Source organism: Microtus oregoni, unplaced genomic scaffold (assembly GCF_018167655.1).
Source record: "Microtus oregoni isolate MIOR12 unplaced genomic scaffold, Mior012 000002F_ref0000024, whole genome shotgun sequence".
Classification (NCBI taxonomy): Eukaryota; Metazoa; Chordata; class Mammalia; order Rodentia; family Cricetidae; genus Microtus; species Microtus oregoni.
In genome coordinates this window covers 47,522,777-47,536,536 of record NW_024543061.1, presented here as the reverse complement: position 1 = coordinate 47,536,536, position 13,760 = coordinate 47,522,777, and the positions used below count along the sequence as shown (strand labels likewise).

Sequence of the window (13,760 nt, the reverse complement as noted above, 5' to 3'; positions counted from 1 at the left end):
TCCATGGCAATGCTTGACTATAGAGAACACCTTCTTAGCATCCTGAATGCGAGCACTTTCACCTTAAAATGGAATCATGAAAGTGGAAGTAACTTTATTCAATTAATTGAGCAAGTTAAGTAATGTTTAGGAACCACCAATCCAAAAGCCTATTCATTAAGAAGAAAGAAAAATGGACAACATTTTGATTAACAAATTCAAGTGGTTGCTACCTGACATAAAGGAAATAATTATCAGAAAGGTGAGAAAAGTAAATCCCAAACAGTGAAAAATACATGGCAATTGCTTCTCACAGAACAAATCTGTAACCTTGGCTCTTGTGGGTGTCCAATTAACTTTGGTATATATTTTAATCCATCAAATAAAACATCAACTCTCATAATTTAAGAAAGTAAAAACCAAATATCAAATCTCTCATTTGATATAGGTAGAAAGACAACCAAATAAAGTGTGGGTTTTTTTCTGCCCAAGCTACTGTTGTCCTGATCATTTTATGAAGAACTTTCTAGAATATTGCCATACCAGCTGCTTCAGGGGTATGTGAGTCTAAAATGCTGAGAGCTGGGCACAAGAAGGTCAATGGCTGATGTTGGATATGTTCCTTGGTTCCCAATCTGCTTCTAAAATGATTTGTATGACTACTGAGTGTGGTTCTTAGCTTATCTTAAAACTAAAGGACTTTGTAGGAAGAATATATAGAAATATGCCAGGTACGGTGGCACATGTATTTAATTCCAGTATTGAGAATTCAAAGGCAATCTAATCTATACTGTGAGCTACAAAATAGAGACCAAGAAATTGGCATCTCTAAAACTTGTTTCAGTGCATTTTTCGTGGACCCTTTTCTGGATTTCAGATCAATATTCTGTGGAGCTTTCCAGGACCCACTAGATAAGAATCACGTGGCACAGATTTTAGCCTTATATTATGTTTGGGTCAATGCAGATGGTTTGACCAGAACAAGAGAAAGTTCACATAAAAAAAATCTATGTGATGAGATATTTTTTATGCTCTACTCTGAAGTCCACTCTGAGAGCTAAATTTGGACACTGTGCATTTTGAAACGTTCGTGATACCATATAAAACTGCTGCTGAGTCGGAGAAATTACAAAGGATTAAGATGAGCCTCGATTCAAAATTCAAATGAAGCACAGAGCTTCAATTAACACACACACACACACACACACACACACGAATAACTAACGATTTCCGGTGCCATGCTTATGCTCAATGGGAAGGGTTAAAGAGGAAATAGTCTCCTTTGGGAGTGTGTTCACACTGTCATCCATCTCCTAAACACATCAGCTTAATTCCTTCCTCTCTGCTCCTTCAACATCCTTGCCCCCACCTGCATTCTCCACACCCAGAGTCAGTCAGGGCATGCTAATTTGTAAAAAAGCAAGAGTCTTATTCCTATTCTACATGATTCAAAAAAACTGAAACTACCACCAAAAACAAACAAACAAAAAAACTTAACAAAACATACCCATCCAAAACAAACAAACAAAAATCCTTCCCACTTCAAACCTGCCCGTGCAGGATTTTAATATGAAAAGTTTTATTGCATGGCAAATCATAAGGAAAATTGAAAACTTACCGTAAAAAGTCAATTGTCCCTTTGCTACGTTTTTGCCTCTAGAGTTTTCAGCCACACATTCATATGAGCCAGCGTCTTCCTGTTGAAAATTGGGAATTTCCAGAATTCCATTTGACTTGTGTCTTCTGGCTTTCCTTGCTATTGGCTTCCCATCAGCTCTTCGCCATAGAATAGTTGGGACTGGGCTGATAGTGAGAATAAAATGGGATAAGCCAAATTAAAGAAAACCTCATCTCTTTTTAAAACCTACACTGGTAACTCCTTCCATTGTTTCCAAAGCCAAGAGCACATTAAAGATTCCCCAAATTTCTTTCCTATGTTAGCGTTATTTTAGCAGCATCTATATCTCTAGCATTGGTCACTTCACATTTTTCTTAAAATCAACATTCTTAACATTAAACAATGTAATCGACTCCCTATACACCATTATCATTGAAAGAAAAGAGCATTTTCAAAAAGTTAATTTTATAATTTTCTAGTATATCTGAATTTTCTAAATTATAATTGTTAAAAGAAAATGTTCAGGCACATATGTAGTGGAATTAAAATCGAGGCAACTTTACATACATCCTTCCCACTGAAAAGAGGTCCTTGTCCCTCTTCAACTTGTTGGGCTCTTTAGCCCTTCTGACTAATAAATAGAAAGGAGTGATAGCGAGTTGATTTCTAGATTCAAGCCTTAAGAAGTAGACAGCTTCCATGCTCTTTTTCTTGGAACACTCTCTGAGGCACCTATGAGAAGTTCACACAGAGGATGTTCCATGGAGGTTCGCCTAATGACAGATCCAACTGGCCCCATCACACAACCTTGCCTCCAAGACACGAGAACTGTGAATGATGTGTCTTTGAGGTCTCCAACACCTGATGTGCCAGCTTCACATCAGAGACCCTCAGAGGTATCACACAGACCAAAAACATCACCCAGATAAGCCTTTCTTGGACTCCTAACCCATACATCATGAGATAATAAGATGTTAACAGTTTGTTCCAAGTCCGTAATGCAGCAGTAGAGAGAAGAAACAATATATTCTTCTAAATGTTAGGGCCAGCAATGTGAACACCACACTGTAAGTTACACCCACATATTGAACAAGTGATAGTAAAAGTAATGAGCCCATAAAGTCTGGAAACTACAACCTAATTGCTGGCATAGAGGAGCGATTCACTCATGACAAGCTGATCTGGGTAACACAGTTGTTGTCCTTATTGTCGTTTACATATTGATGACCTCACCGATTTATAGTGGTCCATTTGGAATGTGGTTTGTGAAAACAATAATTAAAGTAGCAAGATGAAGAAAAGAACAGTTTGTTGCATCTTAATGTACTCTCCAGGCATCTAGCATCCTCTTGCCATAACTGGAACGCATCTTAAATTGCCAAGGAGGGCAGTCTGTCTGCAAATGACTGGTTTTTAAGCTAACCGCAGCTTTTAGGATTGTGGCTTCCTAGCAGGGGATACAATTATTTACTTATTTATTTTTCACAAAAACACTCACAGAGAAGTAATTACACTAAAGACTTGCCAATCTTCTCTGGGAAAATTGAGATAGTATTTAAAAAATTAAAGCTATCAAATCTACTATATTTGTTTTAAAATAATTTAAGTTCATTAGCCAGACACTGATTCAAAATGCAGGAGGGCTCCATCAGAAGCACATTATGTACGGGTGTCTTTACAGTCAAGCATACATATACTTAATGCATGCTTTTAAACACAACTGCACTTAGACCAGCCTTCTACTCCTAAGTGAGGGATAGTGGTGTGTTTCCAACAGCTAGACATGCATATCCAAACATTTCTGTGTGGATCTGAAGAACCCAATTTGTGTCTTTTGTTTTTATTTTAGCACCATTCAAACATTGTGAATAGATTTTAATTCATAGTCCCTTTGGAAGTGTGAGCAATGTGAGTTTTGCTTTCTCCAGGGAGGGCTTTGTAAAGTGTCATCTTGCAAAGATTGCCAAATATAGACCCTGACGATCCAGTCACCTGCTCTCTCTGTCTCCCTGGTTGTTTCCTAGGTTCACAGAGAGACTTTAAAGTTTTAAGATCAACCACATCACAAGATGTGCAATCTACTTTTCTTCTCAGCAACAAATCATTGCCATTTACCGTGTCAGACATGTGGCTTGACAGCTTGCTTTTCATGTCAGCCCAGCATTCAGTCCTGCAGTTCTGTCACAGTTTATACACTGTGGTAAGTTTTCAGGAGATACGAAATTACTGCTGTGGTAAACCTCATCAAAGTAAAGACACTGCTGTGGCCTACATTGCCACAACTTGAAAACAATCATTCCATTAGAATTGAAAATCAAATTGGAAATGCAAAGAATGCCTGAAGTTTCTGTGAAACAGAAGACATTTCATTTCAAAATACGCACTGAGACAAGCCTCTCGTGCTGTGGCTTTTGTCCATACTTAGGCACAGAAAAAAAAAAAAGCAGATAGGATTAAGAATGGGTTTCTGGCTAGATGGGGTTGGGCAAAAACACCGACACAGACCATTAAAATCCACAAGAGCCCCAGTGTTCTCCCTTCTGGTGGTCGTTTACACTGTGGACGGCAAACCATTCCTGTTGGTAACTGGTGCATAAAAACCCCAGCTGATCTGCGTTTCCCTTCCGATGCCCTCTGGCAGATCCTCTCTGGGAAGTCTAAGTGCTTTCCAAGTTGGTTCTTTTAAGTGTAATCCAGATGGAATAATAAAGTTGTGAATAATTTTCAGACCACTCTAAAATAGACTCTTAGATATCAGCTCTTCTCAGTCTCCAGCGAGAGCAGAAGGGAATCCAAATGAGAGAGGGAAGTTTGGCAATTTGAAAAGAAATTCAAGAAAAATTTTATGTATTCTCTGCAAACGGACCCAGAATAAAAGTCCCCGTTTTTCCAAATTGTCAGCTTGCCTGTACCTCAAATGAAGGCCATTGTTTTCCTGTCACTGTGGCTTAGACAGCATGTACATTATAGGTCATAATAATAGAATGAAAGACTTTTTCAGAACCATCTGTCCTCCTCTCCTTTGTGGCCGTGGCAGCCATGGCAGCCCAATCCTTCTGGAGCCATTACCTGTCTTTTTCCATAGGAAGAGCACAGAATCAAAGATGCAAGCACAGAATTACAAAGAGAAAGGCGATTTGATTTTCAGACAGCTCAGGAACCATCACTGTGAGCACTGAAGATAATGCTCTTCCTGCCAGAGGTGAGTAGAGGAGGGACAAGCAGAACTTACTTTCCTAAGGCAAAGCATTCCAGCTTGACTGTTGTTCCTCTCTCAGCCGGGACTGTTTCTGGAAACTGTACTTCTATTTTGGGCTCATATTCACCCATGACCCCTGTGAACAGACAAAGAAACCAAGTCTCAGAGGTTCTGTCAAGATGTACGTAAGTGTTTTCTGACAATATAGAGGCTTCCTATATGCTAACAGGTGTACACTCAATTCCTTCATTTGAAACGGGCTCTTCTCTAACAGCATGTGACCCCACCTCTTCCTCCAGTTTCTTTGAGAGAAAACTTCATATCAAAACATTCACACCACCTGCAGAGGATAAGATTCTCCATGTTTTTTGAGAAATACTTTGTAAAGGTTGCTCGGGGTGGGGGAAGGAAGAAGAATTGATATATTCCTAGTCAGAAGGAATATCACTCCCTTTGGAAATACACTTCACAAAACATTAAGCTATTTATAAACTCTTTTAAAATACATCCTTTAGCATGTCCACATAGTGTCTTCTCAGAGTCATTCTCTGGTCGCAGTGTTTATTCACATCTGAGGCCAATCTGAATGGATCTAACTGAGTACATTCAAGGCAGCATTCTATGTCGTTAACGCACAATAAATGGTTAACAGCAATGTTTGCATGTGCTTGTCCTATCAATGAAGTAGTTAATTACCCTTGAAGTCATAATCTCCATATCTAGAAAGATGACTGTGTGATAATAGTCACATTAACAACCCAACAGATGAAATCTATGTTTCATGACTAAAAACATATCACTTATTTCCTATTAATAATATCTTGATTCATTAGTTGAGGCTGCCACAGGTTTGATACATTTATTTCTATCTGATCTCCGGACATTTCCATGATTATTGATTTAACAGTACTGGTAAAGAGTTTGGGGTTATCAAGTTTATTGGAAAGCAAACGGTCGCTTCAGTTCAGCTCTCATTTAGACCCTCCCTCCCCAGTCAGAGGAAAGAGAAACGAAAGGTTTCAGAAGAAAAGGGTAACAACAAGAAATGGATGGGCACAGGTGCAGTAACAAAGAGAGCTGATTTTATTCATCTTGCAAACATGTTTCATGTGCTAGTTCAGAAACTGAGAGGCACCACAAGGATCTAATCAGTCCATGAAAAAAAACAAAACAGCTCAGCATATGAGTTAGATATTTACAGTGTTGCTGGTTTTGCCATGAGGGCTGTTGTCAAGAGGTGAACTTGAATACAGTTCTGCTGTTGCTGTTTGGTTTTATTTTCTTTCCCTAGACTAACGGGAAGACTGGCTTTAGAAAGGACTTTGAAAGGACTTCCGTGCCATTCTTAAAAAGAATCTTTTTATATTCATTTATTTCATATGTATGAATGTTTTGCCTGCATGCATGTATGTAGACAGTGTGATTGTGTGTTCTCTAAGGAGGTTAGTAGATGCGGTAACCCCTGGAACTGGAGTTACAGATGGTGATGAGCCACTAAGTACATGTTGGAAACTGAACCTTGGTACTCTGCAAGAATAAGTGCTTTTATCTGCTGAGCCATCTCTTCCTTTAGGGTCATTAAGTTTGATGTTCCCAAATACACACTTCTGTGCATCCAGGGAAGATCACAGTTAGGGCTTTTTAGAGCAAGGGATTGAGAGAACTCTTAGTCCTTAAAAGGGTACAACTGCCATTGATAGCTGTTCTTCCTTTTACAAGGGAGGCTGTCATCTCAAAAGAGTTAACACTCTGTTTTTAGTCCCACCAATATCTAGTTAATGGTCAAAGTTAAAACTCAAGGCTTGAGTCTTCACCTTTTACCATGACCTTTTTTCACCACGCTATATAAAACTGTCAAAGTAAGTTTAAATACACCAAAGCCATATTTGACTTGTTCACAAACAAAGCTATTTCCCCTTTCTGGCCAAGTCTCTGCCATAATTCCTCTTGCACCTCCATTTGATTGCTTCCCTTTGAGCGTTTGCACAAAGCTGACTGGGTAACGGGGTGGCGCATACTAACAACAGCATTCACACACAGCTGCTGAACTTGCTAACAAACCGTCTGTATGGTTGAATCATCATCCCATAAATATCAGTAGTATGACTCGGAGTGCAGTGAGCACGCTAACACCTTTTAGTGCTGTGCATGTGGCTGTATACGCTGAGATTGGTGTTAATTGAAGAAAAAAAAGAGTTGTCTTAAGAGGAGGAGGTCTTTTCTTCCTAGGAAATCAAGACAGTTTGCATGGCAATGTATCACACGTTAAATGGAGATGAAGGAGTTGTGTGAAATATATTATCGGCAAGGATGTCTTAGAGGTGATTGACTTTGCCCCTTATCTTATCTTTCAATATTGTCATTACATATACATCATGTTTCTTTAATGAATCTATGAAGATTATACTGAGGAGTAAGTGTATCTCATATAACCTTGTTCTAAGCATCAGTGTGGATAGAGACTCAATGTCCAGATCGTCAAATGTCTATTTCCCCATCCTTAAAGTTCTGTCTATTAGAGTATGGATTTGGAGTCCCTGCAAAGAAAGCAAGATGAAAATGCTGCTCTGAGAAAAGGTACCAAGCCATGTGGTTAAACATAGATAAGAATTGTGGATTAATTTAAGTAGTAATAGCTACTTCATAGTAAGCCTGAACTTATAGGCCAAAAAGTTTATAATTAATATAAGCCTCCGTGTGTTACTTTGGGACTAACTGACTGCGGAGCCAGGTGGGATAGAAACTTTTGTCTACAAGTCCCCTCTTGTAGAATTGTTACATGAAATGCCTCTTCCTCCTCTCAGAATGTCCTACTCTAGCCCACTGTGGCTTGTGAAAGACTGGAAAAAACCAACTTTTTTTTCTGCTTCATTTCTTACTGTTTCTATAGTACTGAAAAAATGAACATTTTTTTTAAAGATATGACTTGCACATTAACAATTTACTGATTTTAAGGGAGCAGTTCAATGATTCTTAGCAAGTCTGTTAACACATGCTACTGTCACCAAAATCTGGTTTCCGAGCATTTCAATACCGAAATAATATCCATGATGTCTATTTCCTGTTAATTTCCAGCACAGCATAGCACAGCCTACAACAAACTTTGACCTACCTTTGGCACATATACCTGCTCTGGGCATTTCATAGTAGTGGAATCATATATCTGCAGCCTTTTAAAAGTATTTCCTTATTTTTATTTAATTTATATAAGTATTTGCCTTCATATATGTAAGTGTACCACATGTATGGCTGGTTCCTTTGAAGATCAGAAGAGGGGGCTGGTTCCTCTGGAAATAGAATTCCAGACAGTTGTGAGCTGCCATGTAGGTTCTGGGAACTGAACCTGGATCTTCTGCAAGAACAGCCGAAGTTCTTTTTTTTTTTTTAATTTATTTATTTATTAAGGATTTCTGCCTCGTCCCCACAACCGCTTCCCATTTCCCTCCCCCTCCCCCGATCAAGTCCCCCCCCCCTCATCTGCTCGAAGAGCAATCAGGGTTCCCTGACCTGTGGGAAGCCCAAGGACTGACCACCTCTATCCAGGTCTCCTAAGGTGAGCATTCAAACTGCCTAGGCTCCCACAAAGCCAGTACGTGCAGTAGGATCAAAAACCCACTGCAATTGTTCTTGAATTCTCAGTATTCCTCATTGTCCGCTATGTTCAGCTAGTCCGGATTTATCCCATGCTTTTTCAGACCTAGGCCAGCTGGCCTTGGTGAGATCCCAATAGAACATCCCCATTGTCTTAGTGTGTGGGTGCACCCCTCGTGGTCCTGAGTTCCTTGCTCGTGCTCCGTCTCCTTCTGCTCCTGATTTGGACCTTGAGATTTCTGTCCGGTGCTCCCGTGTGGGTCTCTGTCTCTGTCTCCTTTCATCGCCTGATGAAGGTTAATATTCCTGAGGATGCCTATGTGTTTGTCTTTGGATTCACCTTATTTAGCTTCTCTAGGAACTTCTTAACCTCCTGCCTCTCTCCAGTCCCCGCTTGGTATCATTCCCATCTGGTTTCTTTTATATGGCCTGCTTTCCAGGCCCCTGCTCTAGCACACCAACATTCTGTTTGGCCTGTTGCAAAATTGGATGCCGCTGTAGGCACATCCCACATTTTATTTAGAAGATGGAAATTAGCGCTGGTTTCATAGTGGTCCTATAACAAAAAGCTACAAACCAAGCAGCGGAAAGAACATGTTTTTCCATAGTTCTGGAGGCATGAACAGGCCTGAGCTCCAGGATTCCGTGTATAATCCCTTGCTTCTTTTTAGGTTCTGGGCGTAGCTGTTAATCTGCCGTGTTCCCTGACTTGTGGTTATGTCCTTCAAATCTCGTCCTCTGTTTTCAAATGGCTCTCTGTATCTTCTCTGTGGGCGAAGTGCCCATTCTATTGCAGGATGACCTCATTTTAATTATCTGGACTCACAATGACCCTGATACTTAGTAAAGCTCCATTTTTGAGGATGGAGGTGGGGAAAGGTAGGATGCAACATACTGCAGCACTGACAGATGAGCATTTGGGCAGCTGCCATATTCAGCTACTGCCAATGATGTTTCAATGAGCCATGGTGTGCTTTGTGTGTCCATATATTCATTTGCCTTATGCTCTCTATGACATTCATATACATGACTCTTTGCTGATTTATGTCTTACTACAAATGAGTAGTGTTTTCTGATTACCTTCTCCAAACTCTGTCTTTACTCTTAATTTCTATAAGCATTTTTTTGTCTTTCAATGTATCTTAACCACAATGTAAGACTCTCTAATTTGTATATGTATTTAATAGCATTCACACAGATGAAAAACACAACACCAAGTGATATATCTATATTTTTCATACTTGTATTCATATCTTAGGTTCCCAGTCTCTTAATAGGTATTCAGTAAATAACTATGGACATAAAACATCTTAGAAACTCCACAATGACTCTCGACAGTGCAACTGTTTCCTATTCTCTGCATAGAGAGTTTTAAACAAGCTATTTCCTCCATTGTACATCCTATCTTGAGGACTAACTGTTCACTTTTTTTTCTGTGCCATTCACAAATCCTATCTCATTAACAGGAATCTGAGAAAAGTGAGATGAATGGAAATGTGTGGCAAGGAGGAAAAGACGGGAGGCATGGAGGCATTTTAAATGTGGCCTATAATAGTAAGAGACACATGCTGTTTTCCAGACATGAGCGTAATTTACTACATATCCTTGTGGTTTTAATTTATTAACATCAACTGTATAGCTTGTTTTTCTGGTCATATGGGGGTAGTTTCTTGGAACAAAGAGTGAGCCATATTTATAGCAGTATAAATATGAACAAAGAATTATCAGTAAGAACAGATTGATCCAAATACATAGCAGTAATTACAGTACATAAAGATGATTTTCCCTGCTGCTTATAGGAAAGTCAGTTTATATAAAGAGTAACCTTGTCTTATCGTACAAATAAGGAAGCACTTTTCTTTAGCAACACCGCGAATAATATTTTTGGGAACACCTGCGGAAGCTCTCCATCTAATTTGGGCTACATCTGTTGTTATAGGCTGTGTTTTATTTGGCTATTTCTTTTATTCTAACTATTTCAGCCTTTACTTTTTACATAAAATGTGAAATCTGTTACCTTTCTCTTTTGAAGCAAACAAAAGGCTGTTTAAAACAGAGATACATAATTTTAGGTCATTTTTCTGGCCACTTGGACACCTTTGGACTTAACTGGCCTAGAGATGATCTGGTGACTTACAGAGCAAGGCCATGGACCGAATGACCCCTGAGTCCTTTTCCATTCTTCACAAAGGTTTGAGATACTAAAGTTTAGATATATCTAATTACCCAAGATAAACTAGAGAGAATGTATGCAATGCACCCTGGGTGAACCAGAAAACATTCTCTGCCACACTTTTCTTCCATGTAGATTAAATGATTTGCCCATCATGTCCAATTGTAAAAAGACATACTTTCCTCTATACATTTACTCATGAGCTTGGAAATACAGTCTAGGCTTATGAAATTCAAGCTTCAATGTTTTCTCTACAACTAGAGACCCATGATAACAGTTCTAAGAGTTACACCACATACCCGAAATTCCTAATGTCAATGTTCCCAAAAGGCAAGATCTTCGCTCTGTTTATGTTACAGTAGAACTTAATAAATATTAACATCAATTATAAACTATTCAGTATGCCTGGCAAAGAGGGCTAGAGTTCACCAATGTTAGCACTGTGCTGATTTTTGTTTCTACAGCTTTTACAAGGCTGCTGTTTTGGGTACACTGTCTGGTGATACAGCATACTTAAACAATGAGGAGTTGTTTACCGTGTAAGTAAAAGCTGTTTTCATGAGGAACCCTGGCTAGAAGTTCCTGGGTGTTTATTCAGAAGCCGTCGTTCATTATGTATTGAAATCACCTGGAGGGCTTGCGTTTCTAATTTACAGAGCAGAACAACAGACCAAGGATGAGGAGTGGCAGCTCCAAGTAGCTCCCAGGTGATACTGCTGATGGTTTGAAGAAAACACCTTGAGCGCCACCATCCTTATTCTGAGCCCGAGCAAGAGGTCCAACCTGACATTAATAAACCTGTCGTGGTAGCACATCATGGTGGGATACTAGGGACTGAGGTCTACCAGTGATGAGGTGATGGAAAGCCACAACTTTGCTGATGACCTTGTGGGCAGAGGTTGTCCCACATTTTAAATCTAGACACTTATTAAGGGGTAATGGCTGCGTCTGTAAGAGCACAGGATTTTAGGAAATAGATGACAATTTATGGAATATGAAAGTGAAATCAGCCACATGCTGCTCTTGTTTAAGTACAATTTGCAGAGCACTGTGCTGGCAGAAGGAAGACAGTTTGCAAAACTGTGCGCCGAAAGATTTTTGCCAACGCCTGCCTTAGCTGGAATCTGCGCTTGCTAAATTAATCCACAGATGGAACGAACATTTACTAACTTCCACTGAGTGGGATTTTCTACTGAAAAAAAAATAATTGCCAAAATTGGCTTGGAAAAAGTTTCCGCATTGACTTTCTTGAAAAACAGGTCACACGGTGTGCATTCCATTAACCTAAAAATATTTGGAAATATCTGATTAGTCATACAAGTTTCCTCAGCTGAATTCGCCATTGTGGCATTAAAAAAAAAAGTCTGACTTTTCCTTAGTATGAAGGAAAAACTGATGAAGTTCAGAGGATCGGTTTTGGTTTATTTCTGTCACTGAGATAAAACCTATGACCAAAAGCGACTTAGAGAGGAAACAGCTTATTTGGCTTACAGATTCCCATCACAGTCCATGATTGAGAGAAGTCTGGGCAGTCACTCAAGCAGAAACAGAGGCAGGAACCATGAAGAGCACTTCTACTTGATTCCTCCCATAGTGTGTTTAGCCTGCTTTCTTATATGACCCAGGATGACCTGCCCCGGGGTGGCACTGCCCACAGTGGGCTAGCCCTCCTACATCAATCAATAATCCAGAAATGCCCCCCTCACATTCCCAACAGCCTATCCAACGGACTCAGTTCTTCATCTGAGGTGTCTTCTTCCCAAGTAACTTTACTTTGTATCAAACTGACAAAAAGTAACCACCAGCGTCTCATGTATCTCTACCTCCAGTCCAGTAAGATAATGCCTTCTAAATTGGGTGTCTAGCAAGAATCTCCTACCACTAGAGAAAGGTAAGGTAGTATAGCAAGGATATCATGTGTCTTTTAGTATCAGGATCTTGGAATGGTCTCAAAACAGACAAGAAATGAAAGTAAAAGCATTATTTGTCTTAAATAATATCTGTACCTCCTTCTTTTCTTTTCAATAGCTAAGATACAGGGGAAACTTTTTCTAGCAGGTTGCCTCAATACAAAGCCAGCGTGAGCATGTATCCCTGCTTGGCCAGGAGAGTGTCTGCTCACCAGAATGCCTGAAGTAACTTGCCATATCCAGTATGTGTAAAGGATTATAGGATATTGAGCTATTTTTGTCTCCTTTGAGGATATTCATACATATTAAAATGTTCTTCATGTTGTGCTGAATTAATTCTCTCTGTGTCTCTGTATGGACTGACACTAACAGAAATCAGTGGTGGCACTATTGATAGTTGTTTGATAGTTAGCAACAGTATCATAGTCTCAGCAGTCAACGACGCCTTCTTATGAACCTAAAAAATACAGGATTTCTTTGGATCTTGCGGGTAGAAGGTCTAACTCTCTCATTGTACTTTGCAAACCGTCATTGACAAATGTCTAACAATAGGTAGGTGAGTGTGTGCTAACAAAAGTTTATTAATAAAAACAGGCGGTGGGCCCAGGAGCCATAATGGACTGACCCTAAGTATTGGGAATATGGGGAAGATTGTGACATTTGAAAGAACAATATAATCAAGAGACTATTAGAACTAACAAGAGGTTTCAATAAGCTTAGCAGATTTCAAATAACTTTTAAGAGTAGAAGCATTCTTTAACAAGCAGTAACAATTTAGATAGTATGCTTAAAAACAAAGTACCATTTAGAATAGCAACAAAGATGATAGAAAAATCTAGAAATTATCAAAGAGTAGTCAACTTAATAATGGAGAGAATTTTAATTATTGAAACAGGCCATGGGAATGGCTTGCCTGCAAGGGGTTTGTCAGCACAGAGTTTCTTCTCATGGAAACTCTTTTTTCATTTTTGGTTTCCTGACATTTCTTAGAAGATGATTTTCAGGACCGTGCAAATCATTGAGCTGTCAATCTATACAGAATTCCACCATCCCATTCACGATTCTGTGGCTTTGGCATATCACTGAAAGTGAATCTGTTTTAACTCTGCACTCTCATGCAATACAGCCTCACTCTTGATTCCTGCTCCCACTAGACAACTTAACTACATCATTTCCAAGTACAGAAAAATGCACACATTCTTCCTGGAAAGCTTACAAAGTGTATTCCTCAGTATTTATTGGTTAAATATATGATTACAACTTTGGGACCAGCAAGATGGCTCAGTTGAT

General features: G+C 39.3%; 1 protein-coding gene across 6 annotated transcripts in view; it reads right to left on the bottom strand.

Annotated features, from left to right (window-relative positions):
* Cntn4 (contactin 4) overlaps nt 1–13,760 on the bottom strand; it is a 995,812-nt gene that overhangs the window by 195,813 nt on the left and 786,239 nt on the right. For all 6 annotated transcript variants that reach the window (XR_005972615.1, XM_041635217.1, XM_041635207.1 and 3 more), the window contains 2 exons: nt 4,830–4,932; nt 1,598–1,782 (listed from right to left, as the gene is read on the bottom strand). Coding sequence is in view for 5 of the 6 variants with exons in the window: in XM_041635217.1 (XP_041491151.1) it covers nt 1,598–1,782; nt 4,830–4,932 (288 nt within the window). In the remaining variant the exon portion in view is untranslated. The remainder of the gene's footprint in view (nt 1–1,597; nt 1,783–4,829; nt 4,933–13,760) is intronic.